This window comes from Dendroctonus ponderosae, unplaced genomic scaffold, assembly GCF_020466585.1.
Source record: "Dendroctonus ponderosae isolate FM_Combo_2020 unplaced genomic scaffold, Dpon_F_20191213v2 Dpon_F_20191213_2, whole genome shotgun sequence".
NCBI classification, from domain to species: domain Eukaryota; kingdom Metazoa; phylum Arthropoda; class Insecta; order Coleoptera; family Curculionidae; genus Dendroctonus; species Dendroctonus ponderosae.
The window spans coordinates 14,417,709-14,440,575 of NW_026018165.1; the positions used below are offsets into that span (position 1 = coordinate 14,417,709).

Below are 22,867 nucleotides of genomic sequence, written 5' to 3' on the forward strand. Positions count from 1 at the left end.
AAATAAAGGCGGATTTTATAGTCGTTTTGTTAATTACTACTAGAGTTTTTGCCACAATAAGCTCAGTAAATCCATATCTAAATCGCTACTTTAAGTTCAATGAGGGAAGTATAGCTTTCAAACTTTTTAGGAGAGAGCATGGGGATAATTTTCCTTTCGACGGGAAAGGAGTGATTCTTGCCCATGCGTTTTTTCCTACCGGAATTCGAAACAGCGTCGACGTTCACTTTGATGCCGATGAAAGCTGGACAACTTCTGGAGACAGTGAACAGGGTAAATATATTCAGAATTTTTTGTCGAAAACATGCAAACAGCGGATATAGAAGTCACAAAAATAAGTAGGAAAGTGCGTATAAACGTTTCAAGCCGGCTATCGCTTCGTTTCCGAAATACCAGGTATTGAGATTATATATTTTTGCTTGTTTTTCTTGAAACCTGCAGTTGCAAGTTAAAAAGTTTAAATATGCAAAATAATATAATATAATAAATGTAGTTACCAATTTTTGAACCAAAAGAACTAAACAATGTACCAGTTAGAAGAAATTCTCTACCAAGAAGCAATGCAGCTTCAAACATTAATACGAAAGCCTGCATGCAAAGAAAATAGAAATAATCATTAGAGAAATAATTTGTTGAAATCATCACAATTTTAGTGCATCTATTTATAATTAGACTACGCAAAACTATTTATAAATCGAAACACTTTTAGGATTTAGTCAATTCACCAGTAGTAGTAGAACATGAACGCGAAAAACAGAAGCTGAAATATACGGCCGCGCTTTGTGTGCTTTTTTTGTTCGAATTTAGACAGACTAACCCAATAATCCAGTCGAAAATTCGATTGGAAATTCGGATAGGGGTTACAACTCTGAAAGTTGGCAGAGTAAATGTTGGAAAAGCCGGCCCTCCACGGGTGCACTTTCGAAAAAACGACTTTTAATTAAATTCACGTGAACGAAACTATGTGTAAAGAGACGGGGATGATTGGAAATTGGGCATTTAAAACAACTGCCATTGTCCCCCCTTGGAATCGTTTGTGGACTTTTATAGTTGGTCTTTGCATCTGTAAGAACGTTGTAAAAATTGTTGTTTCGGAGATAATTTTGTTTTTTGTCCCAGGTACCAATCTATTTAACGTGGCAGCACATGAAATAGGACATTCGCTGGGACTTTCTCATTCCAATGTGGAGGGCGCGCTCATGTACCCCTGGTATTCTGAGATGAAGGATGGATTCGAGTATGAACTGCCCGATGATGATAAATTGGCAATACAATCCTTGTATGGTGAGTTCAGTTGCACTTTGCAAGTTTCATGGAAGCTAAGTAGATTTTTCCGAAGGATTCCGAGGAGATAGACAATGGGGACGAATTCCTCAATACCATCCTCCGCCTCAACCTCCCACTACAACTACGACAACTACTACGACTACGACCACTACCAGCCCTCCTCAAAGAGCTTATCCGAGGAGTCGGTACAATCCCAGGTATCATAAAGGAAGGCATCCGACGTACAACAAGTATGATTAACGCGATTTTTGAGCCTGGTTGGGTATTGATTTTGATGTTTCCAGACCGGAGAAGAACCCCTATAAACCGATGAACCCGGAGAAAAAGCCCCATCATAATCATGGCACTCATGGAACTGATAGGCTTTATCCCAACGACAAACGTCCTTATACAGGTAAAAAGTCCGTCTAATTACACTTTTTCACCGGTTTTATCTCACTCACTTTGCTGTTTAACTAGAGCTTCAGCACAATATGTCTTCATTTTTCTTTAATAGCTTTTGCTCCGTTTTAGGTCACCACAATCCGCCAACGGATCCTCCCTACATCAAACCGACGAAACTGGTTCCAAAACATTTCCACACGACGCATAGACCGACTGAAAGGACCGCAACTTCTTCACCGAAGGAATATCCGAACGGTGAAACTCCGCCGGATACTTGTGATACTTCCTACGACGCAGTGGCTGTGATAAGACGCGAACTTTTTATATTTAAAGATAAGGTACTTTGTTTCCTTCAAGTGCATTACATTTTTCTGATGCTGTGAATGCTTCTTCAGTACTTCTGGAGAATTGGAGACAACGGTCAAGTGACTTCCGGCTATCCGGCAGAGATCAATCGTCTGTTCCGAGGCTTTCCCAAGACCCTCACGCATGTGGACGCAGTTTTCGAAAGGGCTGATGGAAACATCGTTTTCTTTGTTGACGATAAGTTCTACTTGTTTTCGGGAGTCAGTTTGGTGCCCGGGTACCCAAAGCCTCTTACCGAACTAGGTTTACCTAACAATTTGAAGAAAATTGACGGGGCGATGGTTTGGGGCCATAATGGAAACACTTATTTCTTTAGCGGGAAAGACTACTGGAAGTAAGCAAACATTATTTTTTGGGCAAGTTTCTTATGACTTTTAAGAAACTTGCTAGAAGCTAAGCGCCAAAATTATCAGTAAAAGTTCAAGAGAAACTAGGTCTAAATCTCCTGATTTCATGTTGAAGGTTTGATGATAACGAACAAGAAGTAGAGAAGGATTATCCGAGAAAAATTCACCCAATGTGGAAAGGAGTCGGGACAGACATTGATGCGGTCTTTCAATGGAAGGATGGTAAGAGCCAACACGCAATTTACACTTTTCTACAAATTTTCTGACTGGCCGACACGAAAAAAACACCTGAAAAAGTACACGCTACTAACACACATTCAATTCAACACTCGAAAGAGCGCAAATAAATACGTGAAAAACACTTTAAAATTCTCAAAATTGCTTGCAGGTAAAACCTACTTTTTCAAAGACAAGGGATTCTGGAAATTCAACGATATCCGCATGAGAGTCGATCATTACGAGCAGAAGCTGTCGGCACCCGTTTGGATGGGTTGCAAACACAACTTCGAACAGAACGACCTCAACCAGAAACTTCCCTACACCGATAGATCGGGAGGATCAGCCCTGAGCTCAGTTAACCAATTGCCGTTCATTTCCTTTGTAGGATTGCTGTTAGCGATCGTTCATTTATTATAGGATACAGTTTGAGGTGAAATTGATTGTGATAAAGCAAAAATTGGGTATTTTTGTAAGTAGGTATGTAAGTCTGTTTTTGTTTGCAGAAAAACTGTTTTTTTGTTTCCCGAAACAGTGAAATGTCATTTAAAGACCAATAAAATTAATTAATTTAGTGCCAAATACTCAATTTAAAAAGTCTCGAACCGCTCATATAAGTAGCAAACTTTTCAGCCTCGATTAATTAAATCTATTTGTAGTTATGCATTTTCCTGTAAAATTAGGCCGCTGTGCAATAACGAAAATCGTCCGATTTGATTTGAAACAATTGGTTTAATTGCCATTTTCATACACATTAACTTACTACGCTTTAGAACTGCACTGATGGGCAAACAGGTTCAACCATTTAAAATCTCATTTTGCATGTAAACAACGCATGCCTATCAGTGTACTAGATATCATTTTTTTTAAGTTATCATAGGGAAACTGACGAAAATTAAAACCTACTAAGTCATTAAGACTGAGCCAGAAATAATACTAACAAGCAATTGACCTGCTTTTCACTGCCTTTTAATTAGCAATCGCATCAAAAATACGTTTGTGATACTCGCGATCGCAAATGAATCTACCATCATGTTCTATGATTTTTAAACTTTAGGCGTTTAATTTCTGTGATATTTTTTATAACCATTTTTTAAAACTTGTATACTTAGCCTGTAGTCATGCGTATCACGAGATTTATTTACTGCATTTGTAATATTAATTTCACCGATTAACTCTGAAGATACACTGTATTGGAAATGTCCTGCTTAGGATATTTTAGTTTTGGGGTAAATTTCTAATTGAGCCAATCAGCCAAACAATCTGGCTTTACATGATTATCAGAATAAATACCATTTCAATTTGTAATTTAAGAACGTTTTAGTTCTTGTACAGAATAACTATATTAGAATTAGCCTTCGCCACTGCTGGTGAGTATTGTAAAACCTACAAGGTTTATAAATAGAGCAAACTTTCTGAATTTAGTGCCCATCAAGTTACCGAAAGTAATTAGCTGCACTAACAATTCCTGGTGATTTTGTGGACTTTTGAAGGGCACTTTGTATGTATATACGAAACCACATATTAGAATATAACATATTTATAAAATCCTATTCATTAAAAAATAATTTTTTAATGACGATTGTTTTTTTATTCCCATGTTATTGATCCTGCTCTGAAGCACCGATTAGTTTTTGAAGATATGCACCGCACTTGGATAAACACTAATAAAAAAGTCTTTCCGTAAAAGTGAAAAAAACTTTATTTTTGTCATTTTCGCTTTTATCCAAACAAAATGTATATAAAACTGACGAAAAATAAGTTGCTGTTTACACAAAGATACAAAAATAATATCAAACAATCGCTTCATGTAAAAAAATATACCGCTAAATAAATTAAACATCGGGAAAACCTCATTCATACCTTGTAAAATGAAGCGTACAATCAGCCTTTTCAATGAAACTAGGTACTTTTCTGTAATACAAAAATCAATCTTTTTTATTTATAATTATTTACAATAAAACAAATTATATTTCTCAGAATATTGTGAGTTTGTAGCAAACTTGAACCTTACTGGTGCGCACTAATTCAAATCAGTTTGTAATGATAAACACTAACAATTTGGCTTCAATAACAAAATCGCAAAAAGTGATCTGTTTGGAAACTGAACAACTGAATATTTGAGACTGAAACCGTGAATAAATCTTAATTAATTTTCCTCTGCCTTAGTATCACACATTTCAATTTAATACAATTTTAACAACCCTATATTAAAGCTATTTAACATAAAAAAATCAAATGAGACACATTCACGTGTTCCAGAATACGACTAAAGATATGAAAAATAGAATATAAACTTGATAAATAATGACTTAGGTATTAAGAGGCAACCCCAGTTCTCGAGATAACAACAATAATTTAAAAAACTAAACGGCCAGTCGCTTTATAAATTCCAATGTAAAGGAAAATGTAAAGCGACGTATATGTTAATCGACTAAAGACAGCAATTTTATTGTAAGGTACATACCCCCGTTGGTTTCATCATCTGTACATTGGAACTCTTACCTAAACTCGTATATTTGTATGGAGTTTTCAGGCACGTGTGTTAGATTTAACGATTGATACCTGGAAGTGCAACATAAATTAACTTTCCCTAATAGCCCAAGAGTAATAATTCTAATAATTTTTAGTGTTGGAAGATGAAGACGAATAATGTTGTCTCTTGATATGCCACGATGAGATTGGTTGATTTAGAGAACATTTTCCACCTCAGATTTGAGCCCAATTGTGAACACCAACACCGCTTACCAGGCAAAAACGACTGCTTTTTCCGCATAAATTTTCAATCTGTATTTTACTCCGTGGCAAAAGTGAAATTAATTTGTCCTTATACTGGAAATTCCAACATATATAATTCGATATCGATTATCAAGACGCCAAAATGAGTACTTTCACAGGTTTGCTTTCGCCTTTAATATCCACAATAAAGTTCAGCAACGAGCCGGATATACACCCACAATAAGCGTTTATGTACGTGGCAACAAACTAAGCAATCATAATAAATAGAGGTACTTACCATTCCGAACTTCTATGGTAGTAATATCCTTCTATAGTGGCTTTGGATTTCTGGAAGCATATGTAATAAAACCCAGCAAACGAGGCGCCGCTGATATCTCGAATCGTGTGATCTGGTACCAGAAAGTGCTCTTTCCACCGCATAAACACATAATCCGCATCACCCAGTTGGGTATAGTCAAAGTTATCCGAATTGAAAGTCTTTACGTACTGATTAAACTGCGAGAATTTGCCCTACAATTCAAAACAACCGTATTTTTGAGTATGTATGTAAGTGAGTAAGTGAGTATGTGAGTAAGTATTTTTGAAAGTGCTGCGTACCCAATGTTTCCTATCGACTTCCTCATCAGCATCCCACTTCCTGGTCAAAAACGGATACTTTTGACTGATGATTTCCCCATCGAAGAATGTGGTAAGTTTGGGGTATTCTTCAGTTAAGCCATTGATTTGAAGATATCCGCAAAGGTACGAGTTTTCTTCATCTACATTCTATGGAAATAGACAAGGGTTTTAGAATGAGCGTTCATTATTGGCTGATGATTCTAAATTATTGATTCGGAGCAGCATTATTCGGGTATTAGCAATGTGAAACAACAAAAAGTTTCTTAGGGCTAGTGATGATGCAAAAGTGACGGATTTGGATTTGTTTTTTTTTGTGTTTTGGGTAAGTTTGATTTTTCTTAATTACGATAAATGGCATTTTTGATCAAGGAATTCTACCTATTAGTAAGTATAGGTTGGATCACAGGGTCGGATTGCCAAAATCAAGTAAACAAGTGTATTTTTCCGGTTTATACGTTCGTCGCATTTGAAACTGCTAATTTTATAGTGTCGGATTACTACGAGGGGCTGAACCGAAGAGATAATATTCTTAGAAACAACTTTTCTAGTGGTGTTTTTAGCGACAATGCGGTTTTCGACCATTTTTCGCGCATCGAAATTCACAACTTTTCCATCTTGTTCGTCAGGTTGGAACATTTTCCGTATTTGCCTTTTCTACAATACACACTTTTCGCACGTATTTGGATTCGTTTAGATCCATTTCTGCACATTTTGTTCTTTGTTTCAAAGTCTCAGAAACTGCCAACACTCGCCAATAAGTAAAATTAGGAATTTTAATAGTCATCAAAAATTTGATGCAAAATCATGTCATGGGGGTCATGTCATCATCCTTTATCTCATGGAAAAGTAGTGACTTTCTATAAGCGAAAAGGGATTGAAAACCATATTTTGGCCAAAAACATAACTAAGAAAAGTTGTTAAGAAAAATATTATCTAATAGGTGAGCACATTTTAGCCAGACATGCCAAGGCCTGATGTCCTTGACAATTGCTAATAAAATAAAGACCTCTAAATACAACAGGTTTTAAACAGCAATTTTAAGCTCCTTGAACACTGCTTGAAACAGCTGAACTGCTCCTGAACATGATTTAGAGGACTTCGCCTCAGACAATCCCATTTTGTGTAAATCCTACAGGTGTAGTACGTGTTTTGAGCGTTTTTTCGAGTTGAAACTTTTCCATAGTGTATATAAAGTGGGAAGATGATCAGCCAAACTATTGTCATTGCTGATAAATGCGGCATTTGAGGCAATTATTCGATATTTATTATTAAGATCCCCTTGAATATAGGTTAGGCCTGTCACTGTTCCGATAACCTATATTTGTGCTTTAAATTTCGAGCGCGGTTCAAACGTTTGCAAATTGAAATGAAAAAGGTTGAACGGTGCCATTTACCTGTAAAACCACCTCGACTTCGTATGAATTTCCTTTACTTTTCTGGAAACCCTGAAATTTGGATCCATTATACAATAAACTTTTGGTTATTCCAGGCTGTTTGGAATTGGCGGGTGGAGGCAATGTGGGATCCACCCTCACCGGCATTCTAGACAGGTACACGTCTGATTTCCAGGCTTCTTTGCACTTTAAATCAAGCAATCACAATCACAATCGGAAAATTTCCACACAAAGTTAAGAAAGAATGACAAACAAAACCCGAAATGGCTTTTCCCTTTCCACTACTAGTGTTGAAATCGAGAACTTTCCCAAAATGTCATGTGCCAACCAGTGGCGTGCTCACAGATTCTTTTTAACTCTTATTGGGCGTGCCCAAGGATTTTCAACTAAAAATAGGACTGATGCAGTTTTGGCACCATTTAACTTTCGTAGTTTTCATAGAGAAACAGAGAGGTCACAAATAAGCACTTTTAGTTAAACCAAACGCCGAAAGATGGCAACGGCTCATCGGTTCTATGGCGAACTCTATCCGTCACTTCTCAAGTAGCAGCTTCTATCGAAACGCCAGCTATATCTGCGGCGTTTCGATTCAAATAGAACTTCGAATCTATGTAATGTTCGAGTTTGATTCAGATCCCTAATACATACCCCTGTTGGTAAATAGAAATTTTGTTTTAAATTAACGTAACCTCAAACTGACTTGCGCATTTCATTTAAGCAAGGAGTCAGTTAGAATATATGCGCTAGTGTGGTGTTGATCAGACAGATTAGAACATACTTGTCTTCATCTATGGATCAGAATTAAAAATAACGTGAAACACTAAAAGCAAGTTGATAGAAGCAGCCAGAAATAACGCTTGATTAAAATATAATTTAAAAAATTGATGACTGGGCAATTTCATTGGACAATTGGGAAAGTAATTTGTTGAATAAATCGTACTGAAAGTGCTCCTTCAAACACTATTATAATTTATTTATCTTCTATTAGGTTTTAACAGAATATAGTCAAATCTTAGAACTAAGTACCTACATTTTATATTCTAAATCTGAAATTAGCTTATTTTATTTAACTATATTACAATCCCATATTTGATAATTTGTTCGGGCTCACTGCTGGAAACAATTTCCAGCCGAAAAAAGTCCCGACAAGTTATTTAATCTTAACATTTGCCTGCCATCTTCGAGCATACCGCATACTTATTTCCAAATCTAACGTATACATAATGATGGACACGTTAAATAATTATTTATAAACCTTTATTGACCATTTTGTTAATACATCAAGATTTTGAAGAACAAAAATCACGAACTGCATTTTTTGCTTAGCGGATTAAATCAAATGAAGTAAACTGAACAGTCACAATTTGACAATTCAATTGAAAATACTGCAGTGATATGTAATATAATTGCTATATATTTAATACAATCTCGAATCACAATATGTTGAAGATTGAAATAATACGCATTTATTGATCAAGTCAAGTCAAGAGTCATTTAGCGTTAAAATCCGAAAGAATTTTTATACACTTTTTGTTCGAATAAATTGATATAATTTCCATAAAAGAAATACATATACGTTTTCTGAGCCATTTGGTTGATGATACGGGGTTTCAGTTAGAGTGAGGACCATAATAAATGATGGACAATTGAATTGACTGAACCGCTGCCAAGCTGCAATTTAGATATTTCCATATTTAATATCGAGGTTTTACAATCATAAATTTAAACATTGCAATTATCGAAAATGCCTCGATTTATCCAGCCTATTTAGAAATATCTAAATTGGTGTAGCAAACAAATCTGATATTTGGAATAATAACATTAGAGGTAAAAATATGTATTTATTGTAAGTATACATAGGTAAATTGTTATGCAATCTTCAACCACACTCGCAAGTAGAATAATCGACTATTGTTAATAGAATAGGTAGTTTTCTAGGACGATGGGAAACAAGTAATTTTCCAAGAACGGTCAAAACCTAAAAAACTTATTCTGCTATTAAAGCAATTGGAAGTTTTTAAAGAAACTCACCAAATAAATAGGGGTACGTCTGGAAACTCAATAGCATTTTAGTGACTTCTATCGAATTCATTCCGTCCAGTCAATAATAACATAAGTTGATTCCAATCGGGATCACTAAGTCGATCTGTTGTCGAATCTTGGTAGTAGTAGCTTGGAATTGCCATTTCCGAAGACTTTTTGCCCCTGCAACACCAACTAATTTATTAGCTTAAAAATACGCTTGGTAAAATTAAATTTTCAATTCCAAAACTAAAAAAAAACTGTATTGAATTTAACGAATTAGTTCCTGAACCAAAATACATTTTTTGCCTTTCGTTCTACATAAATGTGTAGGCGCACTCTAATAATATTTTTATTCCAAAAATGCCTGATTTACATACCTGACTCCTACAAATTTGCCCCTGAATTCATACGGATATTTCTTTCCACGCATGCCGAAAAATCCAGAAGGATGTTTCTTTCCCCGCATGCCAAAGAATCCGGATGGGGCTCGTTTGATGTCTTCATAGTAGCCGATGGGATTTTCAAAATCTTTTTTACCTGAAAATTCCCAAAATCTTCACGTAAAATAGGACAATTTTAGTGGAGGAATACCTCGCATTCCGACGAATCCCATTGGTGCCCTTTTCTCTCCTTGATAATCTGTCCACAACTTTTTGCCTCGCATTCCAAAGAATCCCATTTGCGCCCTTTTTTCTGGCTCATCTGCGAAAGAAAATGGAAAATAAATGCTCGATTGTGTTAAATTGGTAAAATCAACAATTTTTTGCTCAAAAAACAATGCAACTTGGATTTGAATTTGTCAAGATTATTTTCGGTATTTTAATGTTTGGTTTAGTTAGTAATTTATTTGGCTTATTAAAGTGCACTGAAATTTAGGTGCCAGTTTTGGGCTTCTTTCCATGTTTCTGGTTAGAAAATTTTCTTTCGTAGAATTGTGCTAAAGCAGTGATTTTCTATAATCCGTCTCGACCCCTTTCGGTGGACGAAAAGGCTATTTTAAGAAAACAGTTGATTCAAACCAGCCTCCATCTAGAGCAGAACACTAAATTTTCAAACTCTATTTACTCATTTTTGCTCAGAAATTTTACCAGTTATTTAAATCAATTTTATTGCAATAAAGTTTCATCATAAAAATTACCCCAAGTGACTTCATCATCCTCCAAGCTATCTTTCTTTCCTCTCATGCCCACAAAACCCATGGGGGCGCGTTTGTACAATTCTTCTGGATAATTACTGGACTGCAGAAAGTTCCATGGCTTTTTGCCTCTCATTCCAAAAAAGCCTGATGGTGCTCGCTTCTCTACAATATAGTTGAAGGAAGCAGGAGCTTCCGTATCAGATGACGGTGTATATTCGGTTTGCTGAAAATATCAAGAGTGGTTAGATTCTTGCTTTAAAAGACACTTTTCTGCTCCTCTTTCCTCTTTAAATTTCCGAGCCGCTTCCAAACGCAATTCTTTACACTTTAAGACTTTTTTTTTAGTTTTAAAGCTAAGGTTTTCTGAGTTAATCCTGAATTTGATGATGCAATTTTCAAACTTGTATATTTGGTATTTTCACTATTCATTAAAATTTGTTCTAATATAAACTTTGATTTGAGTGAACAAAATTAGGTCCATTTTTTCATTAGTTTCCTTAGTAAGATCCTTAATAAGTTACTCACTTGTTCTATAGAGTTACTATTGTCCAAATCAGCTGAATAAGCCTCATCAGGTATTGACTTTTTGCCCCTAACTCCTGTAAATCCAGATGGAACTCGCTTGTGATGTTCATCGGCCAAGCAGCAGGTTGAAAGTAATAAAGATATGGAAATCCAAGTGGTGAACGGTCGTATGGACTTCATGCTGCAAAGTCTTTAGGTGGCAGCAAAGCCTGAAAAAACAGTCCATTTTAAGGAAACAATTGCTTTCTTAAATAATCATTTTTTCATCAGATTACTTTGGCCCAAAAGAAACCGAATTGCCATCCCAACAGCGGTTTTGATAACTCCATAATTTTTCATTGGTCTCGTTAAGATTTTTCCAGCTATTTTTGCATTTTTATGAGCTCCTTTACCACTGTATCGTGTCAAGTGGAAAATCATTAATCTTCAGCTAATGGTCGGTAATTTTTATAATTGTGCCGTTTTCTTTGCTCGCTTTTCTTACTCATACTTTCCACCTGTTTGACTCCCATGAAATATGTTATTGCTTAAGCAGGACAATAATATTTTCAACCCCATTGAATCACTTGGGGCCAATGGAAAATCCATCATTTGCCAATATTTCATGAAAAGAAAAAGTTGCGTTAATTGATTAACGGGAATTTCGGTTTTATGAAGCATTTTATTTTGATTTGTTAAAGCTTTCAATGGATAAACATTTTTTGGTTCTCCGTTTTTTTTATTGGTTTTTATTTTCCTGTAAAAAATGTTGCTGCTTTTTTGCGATTATCATCAATAAACTAATTATCTGGAATCTGGGAAATTTCTTATGTGTGATGTCATTCAATCAAATCTACAATTGTAATTTTTTGGTGGATGGAAAAGCTTGAAACTTGAAACTACTTTAATATGTAACATATGCTTTTGAAGCTATTTTAAACTGCACACAATTACACTAAAAATTTCCAACTTTTTTGCCCCATAAGTGCCCGTTCCATTAGTCCCCAACTTTTGTCTATTTCCAGTTTATTACAACAGCATATGTTTAAAAGAACAGTTGATTAAATGCCACAAAGGCACATTGTCCATGTTCGGTTGACTATACTATTTCGAGGAGATTTTGCTTCGTCAAGTTCCATTTCCTCATGGAGCTAGACAAGCCCCTTTATACAATGCGACACAAGGCATCTCCCTGGGGTTGGCAGACTGCCCAACTTACTGCAACAGGTCTTTTCTATTAGGAAACATTTTTCCCTTAAAATGGGAAATGGCTTTTCGAGTTTTAGACGTGCTCAACATTGTCATCTCCCCAATTGTTGATGTATTGGATAGGACGCTTCAAGTACATACATGAGTTTTTTGACAAAAAAACCTATTAAAAGTGATCTCAGCTTTCCATCTTTTTTTCGGTTAAAATTACTAGGAAATACCAGAGTGTAAAGAAAATAAGTAGAATAAATGAATAGGTAATTAATTTGGTTTAAGAAGTTGTGTGAACAATTTGCGTGATTTTTTCTCCAAAAGTATTTATATATATTAATTAAAAAAAAATGGGATAATATGCGTTGTAAAAATAAAAGCGGTATAAGTAGGATGCGGTGTACTGAATTTTTAAACCTTTTTTGAGTAAAACATAGTACACATTCATAAACCTTCTTGATTTTTGCGCCAAACTTATAATATTTGAATTTTAAAATCGACTTTAAAAAATCCAACAACTATTTTATGTATTTATCAAACAAACGCTGTACATATATTATATAAGTTGCTTCTTGCTTGAAACAGAACATATTTCCAATGTAAATTTAAATAACATCAGTTAATTTCTCTACTTGTATATTCAAAATTGTTAACCAGAGTTTTCCAATATTGCATGACAATTACTGAAAGTTTCTTCCGATTTTGCGTTTGAATTACAGAGGCAGTAATTCGCGGTAAATCCGAAAAGACAATATTTGACGTTCGTTAGGTTTTGAGTTTGCAATTTTGGAACGGCGCTTAATATTTGTTGGAAAAGTTACTATTCAATTTTGTATGTTTATAGAAACTTCTTCGGTTTATTGTACAATTACAGCGGCTTAATAATATCTCCCATATTTAAACTTCAGGCTTATAAAAGCCAATATTTTAATAAACTGTTTCCAGAAGTTTTTGCGAGATTATTGAAACAGTAAATTTATAGTTGCGCAGTCAAATTGTCCTACATTTTGGCCATGGACTAGCTGCTCTTCAACTTCGATCCTGTCTGGATACATTGTAGTTAAACAAAGTTTTTTTGAGCAAACAAATCAACTTCAACTCATCTCCCGCCTGTATTTTACCAGACCAGATTCTTCAGTGTTTCATTTTATTTTCACGATTAATTTCCACATACATATAAGGGGTGAATTGAAAACAAAATTAGAGGCAAGTTGAGATAACCGACAATTCACTCAGTTAACACATACATCTTTGATGTAGTTGCTTACAACAATTTATTCCTTTTCAGATCCGCTTGATACAACAAAGCCGCTTTGCAACATGGATCTCTTCTACATCCATCCTGCCAATTTGTTTCGCAAATCCTTAAATTGGTCCTTCTTTGGACCTGTCTGGCCTGCGGCACGACAGGAGTGCAGAGGCAGTGGTAGAGTTAACTTATTTGCCAACCTTTTGTGCCATCAAAGGAACTCGGGCTTATAACGAAATTCGAATAGAGGTAAGTTGTAATCGTGATGGGATTTGAAATTTTGCGACATACATATGCGAATCGGTTATGTTTAGAGTTTCCTGTTTATATAATATGTTTACTGAGTGAGCAGCGCTAAATTGAATCCAGGTAATCTATTTGTTTCAGGATATCTAGGAGTTTCTATATAATTATGTTGATAGATATTAATGCCTAGTTAATAATTATGGGGGGATAAGTAGAAGAAGCTTGACGTTCCGAATCCTGGCACGTTTTGTCTCTGCTTCAAAAATATTTCCAGTACCGAGTGGGAAATTGTCTTAAACTTTCACTTGCATAAAATTTCCTCTGTTTGTGGCGACTCTACATAAGTACAACTCTGTGGCCAATCCACGGACTCTTTATTTAGCTAAATTTAGAGCATTTACAGTCTCCATGACCTGGAAACCCGGATTTTTTGGCTCTAATCATGAATTGTTTCTGTCGTTACTTCAATTAACAATCATTTTCGGAACGTTGCTAAATCAGCGTAATAAACGGCACAAACAGCTCCAGTTTCATCCAATCTATCATACGCACACATATTTTGCATATTCGCCTAATGCGTTGTTCAAACAGAGGGATATAACGGTGTATAGGCAAATTGTTCCCGAATGCAAAATAACCATATCAATGGCTTACAGGTAATCTGACAAAATTGCGAATTGTAAACAAGGTGGCAGAGCCCAAACCACCCAAGTCTAGCGCACTCAATTCACAGATTTTGTACAAAACGGTTGTTCAAAGTGGAAAATCGCAATTAAACTTTTGGAGTTGAGAGGGTTTTTATGCAATTGATGTCTACGGAATAGCGAAACCTTTGACGAAGTAAAAAAATTGCGTTAACATTTTTTTTTCATTCGAGGCATTGAAAAACCTTTCAATCGATTGCAAGTTTATTAAGCACAAACCATTCATTTCAAAAACGAGGGGAAGGAAAAAAATAATAGTTCGTTTTTGAAACGTTCTGCTGAGCTTTAAATTAGTTTTGATTAATTACCGCTGCATAGAATTTTATTAATAACTTGCTTATACATCATATACAAAAATTTAATTGCATTTTTGCTTAATTTTAAACTCTTTTCCTTAATCAGTTTTGCTTTACCCAAAATTCTTCGTAGCTTTCTTCTTATGTATTTTCACTTGTAATTATCAATGCCGATAAAAATCATTCTGGTTAATTGAAACAAATTATTTAAAGAATGACGATATTGTTGTCTATTTTCTGTTTAAGCCAAACAAATTGCCGTCGTATAAACATTATCAACAAAAACTCGTATATTTTCGACAATGATAAACATTTATTGAAATTAATGCTACAATTTAAATTTTGTTAACTTTAAAATCCTTTCGATTTTATTCAGCCTTCTTCTTGGTGTTCTTTTGATTTATTGATTTGAATAATACTGCCGAAAAAATAATTTTTTCAACGGCTGCAACGAATGGTTGCAAGTTTCTGTTAAAAAATATTGACTAATGTTTGAGCGGTTGTGCACAATAGCGCAGATTTTTGCACACCCCATAAATAAAAAACTGAACCTCAAGTAACTGGTATCAATAAAAGAGCGATTCTCGATTCAAATTCTTGAACTCAATTTGCCTCTACATTGTTTCTAAACTATAAATATTTGCAATTATTATTACCGACAAACAATTGGCTCTCGAGTTTCTCTGCAAATGAAACCTAAGTCCAGAATGAGTTTTATGAAAGTAATTAAAAAGTTGAAAAGCCATCGCCAACTCGCATCGTCAATACCTAATAAACGATATTGTTTTGGTTCTAGACGTTGAAAGTTTCAGATCAATCTAAACTTTCCGTAGCATTTTAATTTATAGGGAGGGGTGAGAAGTTTCACATCTTTCTCGCTTTAAGTGGTCTTGCGGAGGTGTTTGCTCAAAAAATGTTTACTTTTCTCCCACATTATTATGATTATTATTAGTGTTTGATGTCCATCCACTCTGTGCGTAACCAGTATTAATTATGCATTCAATAGAAGCTCATATGTTACCCTTTTGCAGTCACAATCATCATCAACACCACTAAATAACGCAAAATATAAACGCACGTTGACGTGAAAGCGATGCTTTCTAACAAATACGTGGTGGTGTTGGCAATGGGACAAATTAATCGGTAATTATTAATTATAGCCCTTATCCAAGGTTGCCTCAATTGAGTATCATCAGTATTGAATTTATGTTCAATTTTCGAGTATTCAATTTCGGATGAATTGTATGGATTTCGATGCTAATTATGCCGGTTGTTAAGGCCAGTGTGTTTGTATATTTGTCAATATTTTTTTTAACCGGATGTAACTCGAAGGCTGCTGGCTCGAAACTACTGTAAGAAAAAAGAATGAGATTGTGTCACTTTTAAATTGAACTTGAAAAGGAAAAAGCTGTTGAAAAAAGATACCAAAAAATGATGTAGACGATTACTCAAATGTCCCTCATAAATCTGATGTTTTTTATATGACCGATTTCATCAGGACCTCACAATAATCCTGATTTTATTCATAGTTTTTCCTTGTGTCTTTCAGGTGAAATTTCAATTGTGTTTTTGTACCTACCTGATTAATGCGAGTATAAAAATAACGCAGCCCTCCGAACAAAATAATTTGCAAAATAATGACGAAAATGTTGAGAAGTTAATGTTTAAAACAATTTTCTTGATATTGTTTAAGCGGTTGTGTAAACACTTGTAAATAAAAGTACGGGATTGAATTTGAAAAGGAAAGCGGTTGAAAGTAATGCTACTAAAAATCTATATTCCGGTGGTAAATTCCATGTTTTTCCATGAACGATTTTGTTCAAAAAACGCGAAAACTGTACTGAAACATTAATTCTGATTTTATACAGAATTTTTCTTGGTGTTCTTTGGACGAATGTTCACTTGTGTTTTTGTACTTAAAACAAATACATATAACAACTGCGAATGTAAAAATAACGCAGCCTTCGAAAAAAATGTTTAAACCAAACAATTTTTCTTAAAACGTTTAAGCGGTTGTAAACACACTTTGAACAAAAAAGGCGGTTGTAAATAAAAATATGGGTTTATGCCACTTTTGAATTGAACATAAAACCGAAAAACCGTTTGAAAAAAGGTAACAAATCAATTATATGGAAGATTATTCAAATGTCATGAAATTTTATGTCGTTTATATGGTCGAATTTATCAAAAAACGCTGAATTGGTAGTATAAAAACCTTTGACTTCTTGGAATTGTTCTTGCTGCTTTTCAGGTGAATTTTCAGATGTGTTTTTTGTACTTTAAATAAATGCGAATACAAAAACAACACAGCCCCAAAAAATATCCTATAAAGAATGACAAGAATGTTGAGAAGTTTATGTTTAAAACAAACAATTTTTTTTAATAATGTTTAAGCGGTTGTATAAACACTTTGAACAATAAATGCGCGGTTTTGAATTGAAAAGAAAATGCCTGTTTGGAAGAAAAGATGCTAAAACATTTGTATAGAAAAAAATTTATTCAAATATCCTCCATAGATTTAATATCCTTTACATGAACTGAAAAAATAGTTGAAATGCGAAAAAATTATAAAAAATGTTAAATTTATGTGGCTTGGCAAAGCTCTGTGAACGTTCTTGCAACAAAAAAATGTTTCTGTCTGTGAAAACAATATTTTATATTTGAAAATCCATCATAATGCATCTTTTTTGGTAGCTAGAACATATAAAGCGCACTTTAATAAGTAGCTTGCAGCGGATATGTAACTATCATGTTGTGATGTACTACCTCGTAATTGATCAGGAAATTCCGCTTAGAAGATTATCCGCAATATTTTCCACTAATCGCTCATTTACTTCATCAAAATTAAATTTCTGAACAGTCGGTAATCCTAGAATGATAGATTTGATTTGGATTGATGATTTGTGCTGCACCCAAATTGACTCAAGTGTACAGATTAGAGAATAGACAAGCTTTTGTTGCTTGCTTTTTTTTATAGAATTTAGAAAATTGCCTGGAACAAGTCAACATTAATTTTGGTATAAAATCTTTAGATTTCATTTACAAAAAACTATAATTTATGGTAACAAAATCCTCTTGTACAGGAAACCGGCCTCAATCAATAAGCCAACAATGTGAAGGTGTATTTCTAAATTCACCCACATTCATTAATTCGATAAAGGGGGATTATTACAGACCGGATTTCGATCCTGAGGCAGGTCAGTAGAAGATGGCATGAATACTAGACTTGGGTATTAATTATAACTGCTAAATTAACAGTCTTCCTGTTCGGAAATAACGAACATCCACCAGTAGATATTTTGCGTCTGAACCCGCGTAAAATGATATGCTATCAAAGTAAATAATAAAAAAATCTACTAAAAATGAAAGACACATTTTGACGAAAATGTTGCAAAATATTTTCAAATCAGACTGATTTATTTATTAATTTTTTTAATGTACATTTACGTACTCACAGCGAATTATTATCAACAAGTTAAATTCAATCTTCATAATTTAACTGTCTATGATCCACCGGTTGTTTAACTCCAACCTTTTGGAGATGAACACGAATTATCCGCATCGAAACCGCCTTAGACCGTCTGAGCAATGAACAGTGCAATTTTGGGCACTCGTTTGTGTACGAATTGTTTAATGTAGCATCACTGTCTACTTTCGAGATACTCTCACAAGAACAGTTAATAATAATCTTGGGCTTTGACTCTTCCAACTGTTCACCATACATAATATTTCACTTAGCATCGTCATTCCATCCAATTAAAGTCTAATAACCTTAAAACAGCGTAAGAACCTGTAGGTACAGATATAGAGTACATTAGGAAAGGTTAAAGCGCTCACACACTTTTGTAGTTACCATTTGTCAACATTAATGTTGACTACACCCTGAAGGCTCGAGCATGCGATATGTTCATTAAAGGCCTTCTCCCATGGGGACACCCTGTATATGCCTGTCGGGTTAGAAGTACGTGCCACAATATTTTGGTTATTTTTTTTTCACCGACACATTAACAAAGCTTTGCGGGTTTCAGCCTCCTAATTACTCTGTCTTTCATAAAGCTTTATAGTTAATTTGGTTCTGAGAGAAAATGAGAAAATATATCATTTTCCCTTATGCATGATTTTGCATCTAATTGTATAGATTTTGTTTTGAGATTTTCATTTAAAATGTGGGAATTTGAATCTATTTCATACAGAAGTTCACACAGAAAAAATCGATAAAAAATTACATTCGACTGGCATTGTTATAAGAGAAATTGTACACTTTTCCCTGTTGCAATTTTGCCTCAGTTTCACTCAGACTAGTAAGATAGTAAGACGGTGCCAATCTCCACTACAGAGTTGTGAGGCAAGTGATGGATTAAGCGGCTATTCGAAGAAGAGATAAACAAATTAATCAAGGCATAGCGAATTTTCTCAACAAGAATTACTCGATTCCAAGCGAAGAACAGTCATTACGAACTAATAGCTGTATTGAGGAGAAATCACATTATTCCCTAGTCAAGATTTATGGCTCAATTAAGGATCTATTGCATGAAGCGCAGTGCAACTATTCCTGTCTTATACTCTATACATATAAGAACATCTGCCACATATATTCACAGCTCTGATTCATGTTTTTTAGCGAATGACATCCAACTCAAAACTTTAATAAAAAGGTCGACATAAAAGATGTGCGTTGGATGTGAGCCAAAAAAGGATAATACATTTTTGACGGTAGCACTATAAAGTTCGCAATAATGCAAGGAAAATGGCGTTTGTAGGCTTACATAAGATTTGCAAAAGAATGAGCCTTTTATTTCCTATTGACAATATCAAAAAGAATTTCTCAACACTACAGCATATGAAAACGTGGGAAATTTTTATTAATAAATGGCACTGAATTGCTTACCAACGTTGAGTTTTTTCTTCTTAAGAATCAATTTGTGCTTAAAGGACGCATGGATCATTGAATGTGAAAACATGAGAAAATTGCCATATTTAACTGGCTTAATAAATTAAAATCAAAATGGATTAATCAAAAGGAAAGGAGAAGAAAACTCCCCCTTTTAACAACTTGACTGCATAACAGTGGCTTTAACTTAACAAAGTCACAAAGGTTTAAGTGAAACGACCCTATAAGAATAAAAGACTGTCTGAGACTGCAAAAAACATTTAAATGGCATGAAAAGCTCAGACTTGGTTTAAATGTAAACATGTAGTCAGAACACGCGCGCTGTTAGAGCTAAAATGAAAATTGACAAGATTAACAAAAGTAAAGCGTAAGCAAAGGTAAGCTTGATAAGGGATCTTGTACAGAAGTAACAGTGTTTTCACYCTTATTTCCTAAATATTTGTGATTTATATCTCGYTCTATGTTAAGRGTTGCATTCTYTTTTTTCGCTTCACATTGATGCCTTTCACTTTATGCTCAATTTTAATTCCTGATTACATCAACTTTCCTTGAAGTTTTTAAATTTTTATTGAATTTCAATATATTTTCTCCATTCCTTACTTGAACTTTTAAGTTGTGTTAAAGAATCAAATTTGTTAGACTGAAAAGCAAAATCAAAAACGCCTTTTTATATAACAATTTTCCGACTATTCTCGTATATATATATATATACAATACTTGCTGCATTTGCTGTTAAATACGCATTTGATTACATCTATTTACAGGAGAACGTTTGCTTAATGAATAAAGAATAAAAATATGTATCAAAGTTTTAATTGTTTGACTTTAAATTGTACTTAGTCCGGCTTATCTCATTTTCCCACTCGCAGATTGTGGTTTGAAAACCGTTGGTTCTTTGGTTAATGCACGATTTTTTCCTACTATGCATTTAAAGTGTCGACTGTGCCTTTTACTGCAGGAAAATATCTAAATAGTCATTTTTTGTTCAGCCAATGTCGTTATTAATTTATGTTGATGAATAGTGAGCAAGAAATACAACAGTTCTTATTAATTTTTTCGTGTTTTTTTGCAAACTTAAGTCGTTTTAGCCATCGTGTGGCGAATCTAAAATGCCGAATTTAATAAGTTAATGTGTTTCTTAATCCTCGTTGCGCTATTTTTGCATAAGCTGTTTACAAATATTCATTACTGTAATGGAATTTTATATATTGACTGAAATACTGCATTCAACAAGAAAATTAATTTCAATTTAAGAACTTATTTAAACAGATAAGCTGCAATAATACAGAAAATAGAACAATATATAACTTTTTCGCATCGAAAGGATTAATTTTCAAATAATCCGTTTCCGATTAAGAAAATATTTTTATTTCAAATGGCCATGTTGTATTTTGAAACGAACTCACATTTACATTGATCGATTTCTATAAACGTATTAAATATCCTAAAAGCTGTTTACTTTCAATAAAGGTTTTAATCTGGAAACTAATTTAATAAATGCTTTCAGACGGTTAGGCTTAACGGCTTAAAAGCGACTGCTAAGTCAGTAGGAAAAGGGTTAATGAAACTTTAGTTTAATGTAATTTGTCAAAACAATAAGTATTTCAATCGAAAATAAGGAACACACACACAAAAGCAAAACGAAAAACACACAGGAAAAGACAAGACCGAATATCGTTGAATAATGTTTTCCAATGCGGATATAAAAGAAGAATGAAGGGATCAGAGAGGTTAACAAAACACACTAAATTCCACTGAATTTCAAGCGAAAAAACACGCAAAATCTGAAATGTTTCCCGAAGAAAATACAAAATGCTTCAAGAACATTTAGTTTAAATTCGCTAATCTGAACTTGAACCATTCAAATTAAGTCTTCTTATATCTTGCAGCTCTACCAACAACACAATCAGGATACGGTTTGAAACGTAAATTCGATTTTATATTTAGACACTTTTTGCAAAGCACTTCGATTCGATCGGTAAAAAACTTGTTATTTGATTGCTCCGTTGGGCCTACTTTTGTAGCAAATTAGATGTTGACGATTTGGAACTATGTAAGCAACTTCCAAACTGTTCAAACGCCTACCGCACTGATGTTACTTCGCACAGGGAAATCGCTTTAAAAGAAATCTCATGTGGCATTTTGAGCTCAAAAATGCATGGAAATTGCTTCATATCTCAATACTGCATGGGTGTAAAGCAAATAGCAAAATGCAATGTGTACCTTTGGCTAATAGAGTTTTCTTGCACTTGCACGTTCCACATTGTAAGAGTAAAGAGGCTTTAACCGTTGTTTCGGAGCTTTTCATATAGAATGCATCAAAAAGCATTTCGTAAATAAGGCAACTGATTTCAGATTTAAGTTTTTGAGCTTTTTGACCTTATCTGAGTTCACTTTTCACCATTATATTATTTTATTTTATACCAAGTCAAACATTTCGGTTGTTGTTTTAATGTTGCAGCTTGTATAGCAATAATATTATTTGCAACAGTTTCTTTTATTTTAAACCGCATATGCATAAATTGATGCAAATCCTAAGGTTCAGCTAGTGAAAGTCGTAAAAGTCTTTGGTGGAATATTTGATACAGTGAATGCAAACTAGAAACAAAAGAAGTAATCTCTAGGTATAAAGCTAAAATACGTGTCAGTTCGTTACGAATCCCCCTTATTTGCCATTTTCAGCTGAAAATTTCGCACTGAAACCAATTTTCCAGAGGTCTTAAATTGTGTAGAGTTGCATAAGCCGTCTCCTATTCCAAACAATGGCACAAAGAAATCCGAGAGATGCAAGATTTCGCCCTCAGGTTTGCGATTTATATAAAATTAATATAAATGAGAACGCAAACAACTCGACCATCAGCAAATATAGAAATATCCGTCGTAACGAAATTGATAAACGACATTAGTGGGTTTACTTCACTAGGACGATAGTGTTTTGTTGAGTCCTGGACGTAGATCTCATTCAACGTTGAGTGGAATTGTTCATGTTTACGTCCGGAAATGGAATATGTGCTTAATATAGCGTGTCTCTTTTGTACATTCTTGCAAAGCAAATTCGTGTTAAAGCAAATATAAATTATTCTTGTTCAACACCCTCAACAAATCCGTTAATGATCAATTATTGAGGGAAACTCTCTTTGCAAGGTTTGCAAGTGAGCGAAAAATAGTGATTTTACTTAGGCGAACCGAAAATGTGAGTCAGGAGTTAGGGAAAGAATGGCAAATATTGTACTAATAACTTTGGAATCCACCCTAAGTTATTT

General features: G+C 34.3%; 3 protein-coding genes across 4 annotated transcripts in view; 1 reads left to right on the forward strand and 2 right to left on the reverse strand.

The window, feature by feature from the left end:
* The first annotated feature begins 638 nt into the window (after nucleotides 1-638).
* LOC125503552 (matrix metalloproteinase-2-like) lies at nucleotides 639-4,177 on the forward strand. Its single transcript, XM_048664159.1, has 8 exons — nucleotides 639-1,065; nucleotides 1,120-1,284; nucleotides 1,340-1,517; nucleotides 1,572-1,681; nucleotides 1,801-2,009; nucleotides 2,067-2,371; nucleotides 2,500-2,606; nucleotides 2,773-4,177. The coding sequence occupies exons 1-8, from the start codon at nucleotides 963-965 to the stop codon at nucleotides 3,018-3,020; spliced, it is 1,425 nt and encodes a 474-aa protein (XP_048520116.1). The 5' UTR covers nucleotides 639-962; the 3' UTR covers nucleotides 3,021-4,177.
* Nucleotides 4,178-4,510: 333 nt separating this feature from the next.
* On the reverse strand, nucleotides 4,511-7,718 carry LOC125503558 (glucose-induced degradation protein 4 homolog). Its single transcript, XM_048664169.1, has 4 exons — nucleotides 7,352-7,718; nucleotides 5,937-6,104; nucleotides 5,617-5,849; nucleotides 4,511-5,165 (listed from the first exon to the last, which is right to left on the reverse strand). Exons 1-4 carry the CDS (start codon nucleotides 7,496-7,498, stop codon nucleotides 5,102-5,104), a joined length of 612 nt encoding a protein of 203 aa, XP_048520126.1. The 5' UTR covers nucleotides 7,499-7,718; the 3' UTR covers nucleotides 4,511-5,101.
* A 567-nt stretch (nucleotides 7,719-8,285) lies between these two features.
* Nucleotides 8,286-22,867, reverse strand: part of LOC109544676 (tachykinins) — a 32,411-nt gene continuing 17,829 nt past the window's right edge. Inside the window, exons 2-7 of one of the 2 annotated variants that reach the window (XM_019914989.2) lie at nucleotides 11,040-11,248; nucleotides 10,515-10,737; nucleotides 9,968-10,078; nucleotides 9,754-9,913; nucleotides 9,383-9,556; nucleotides 8,286-9,329 (exon numbers count right to left, since the gene is read on the reverse strand). In XM_019914989.2, the coding sequence (XP_019770548.1) occupies nucleotides 9,421-9,556; nucleotides 9,754-9,913; nucleotides 9,968-10,078; nucleotides 10,515-10,737; nucleotides 11,040-11,219 (810 nt within the window). In that variant the 5' untranslated portion in view covers nucleotides 11,220-11,248 and the 3' untranslated portion in view covers nucleotides 8,286-9,329; nucleotides 9,383-9,420. Of the gene's footprint in view, nucleotides 9,338-9,382; nucleotides 9,557-9,753; nucleotides 9,914-9,967; nucleotides 10,079-10,514; nucleotides 10,738-11,039; nucleotides 11,249-22,867 lie in introns of both variants that reach the window. The other variant, XM_019914991.2, reaches the window with a different exon arrangement.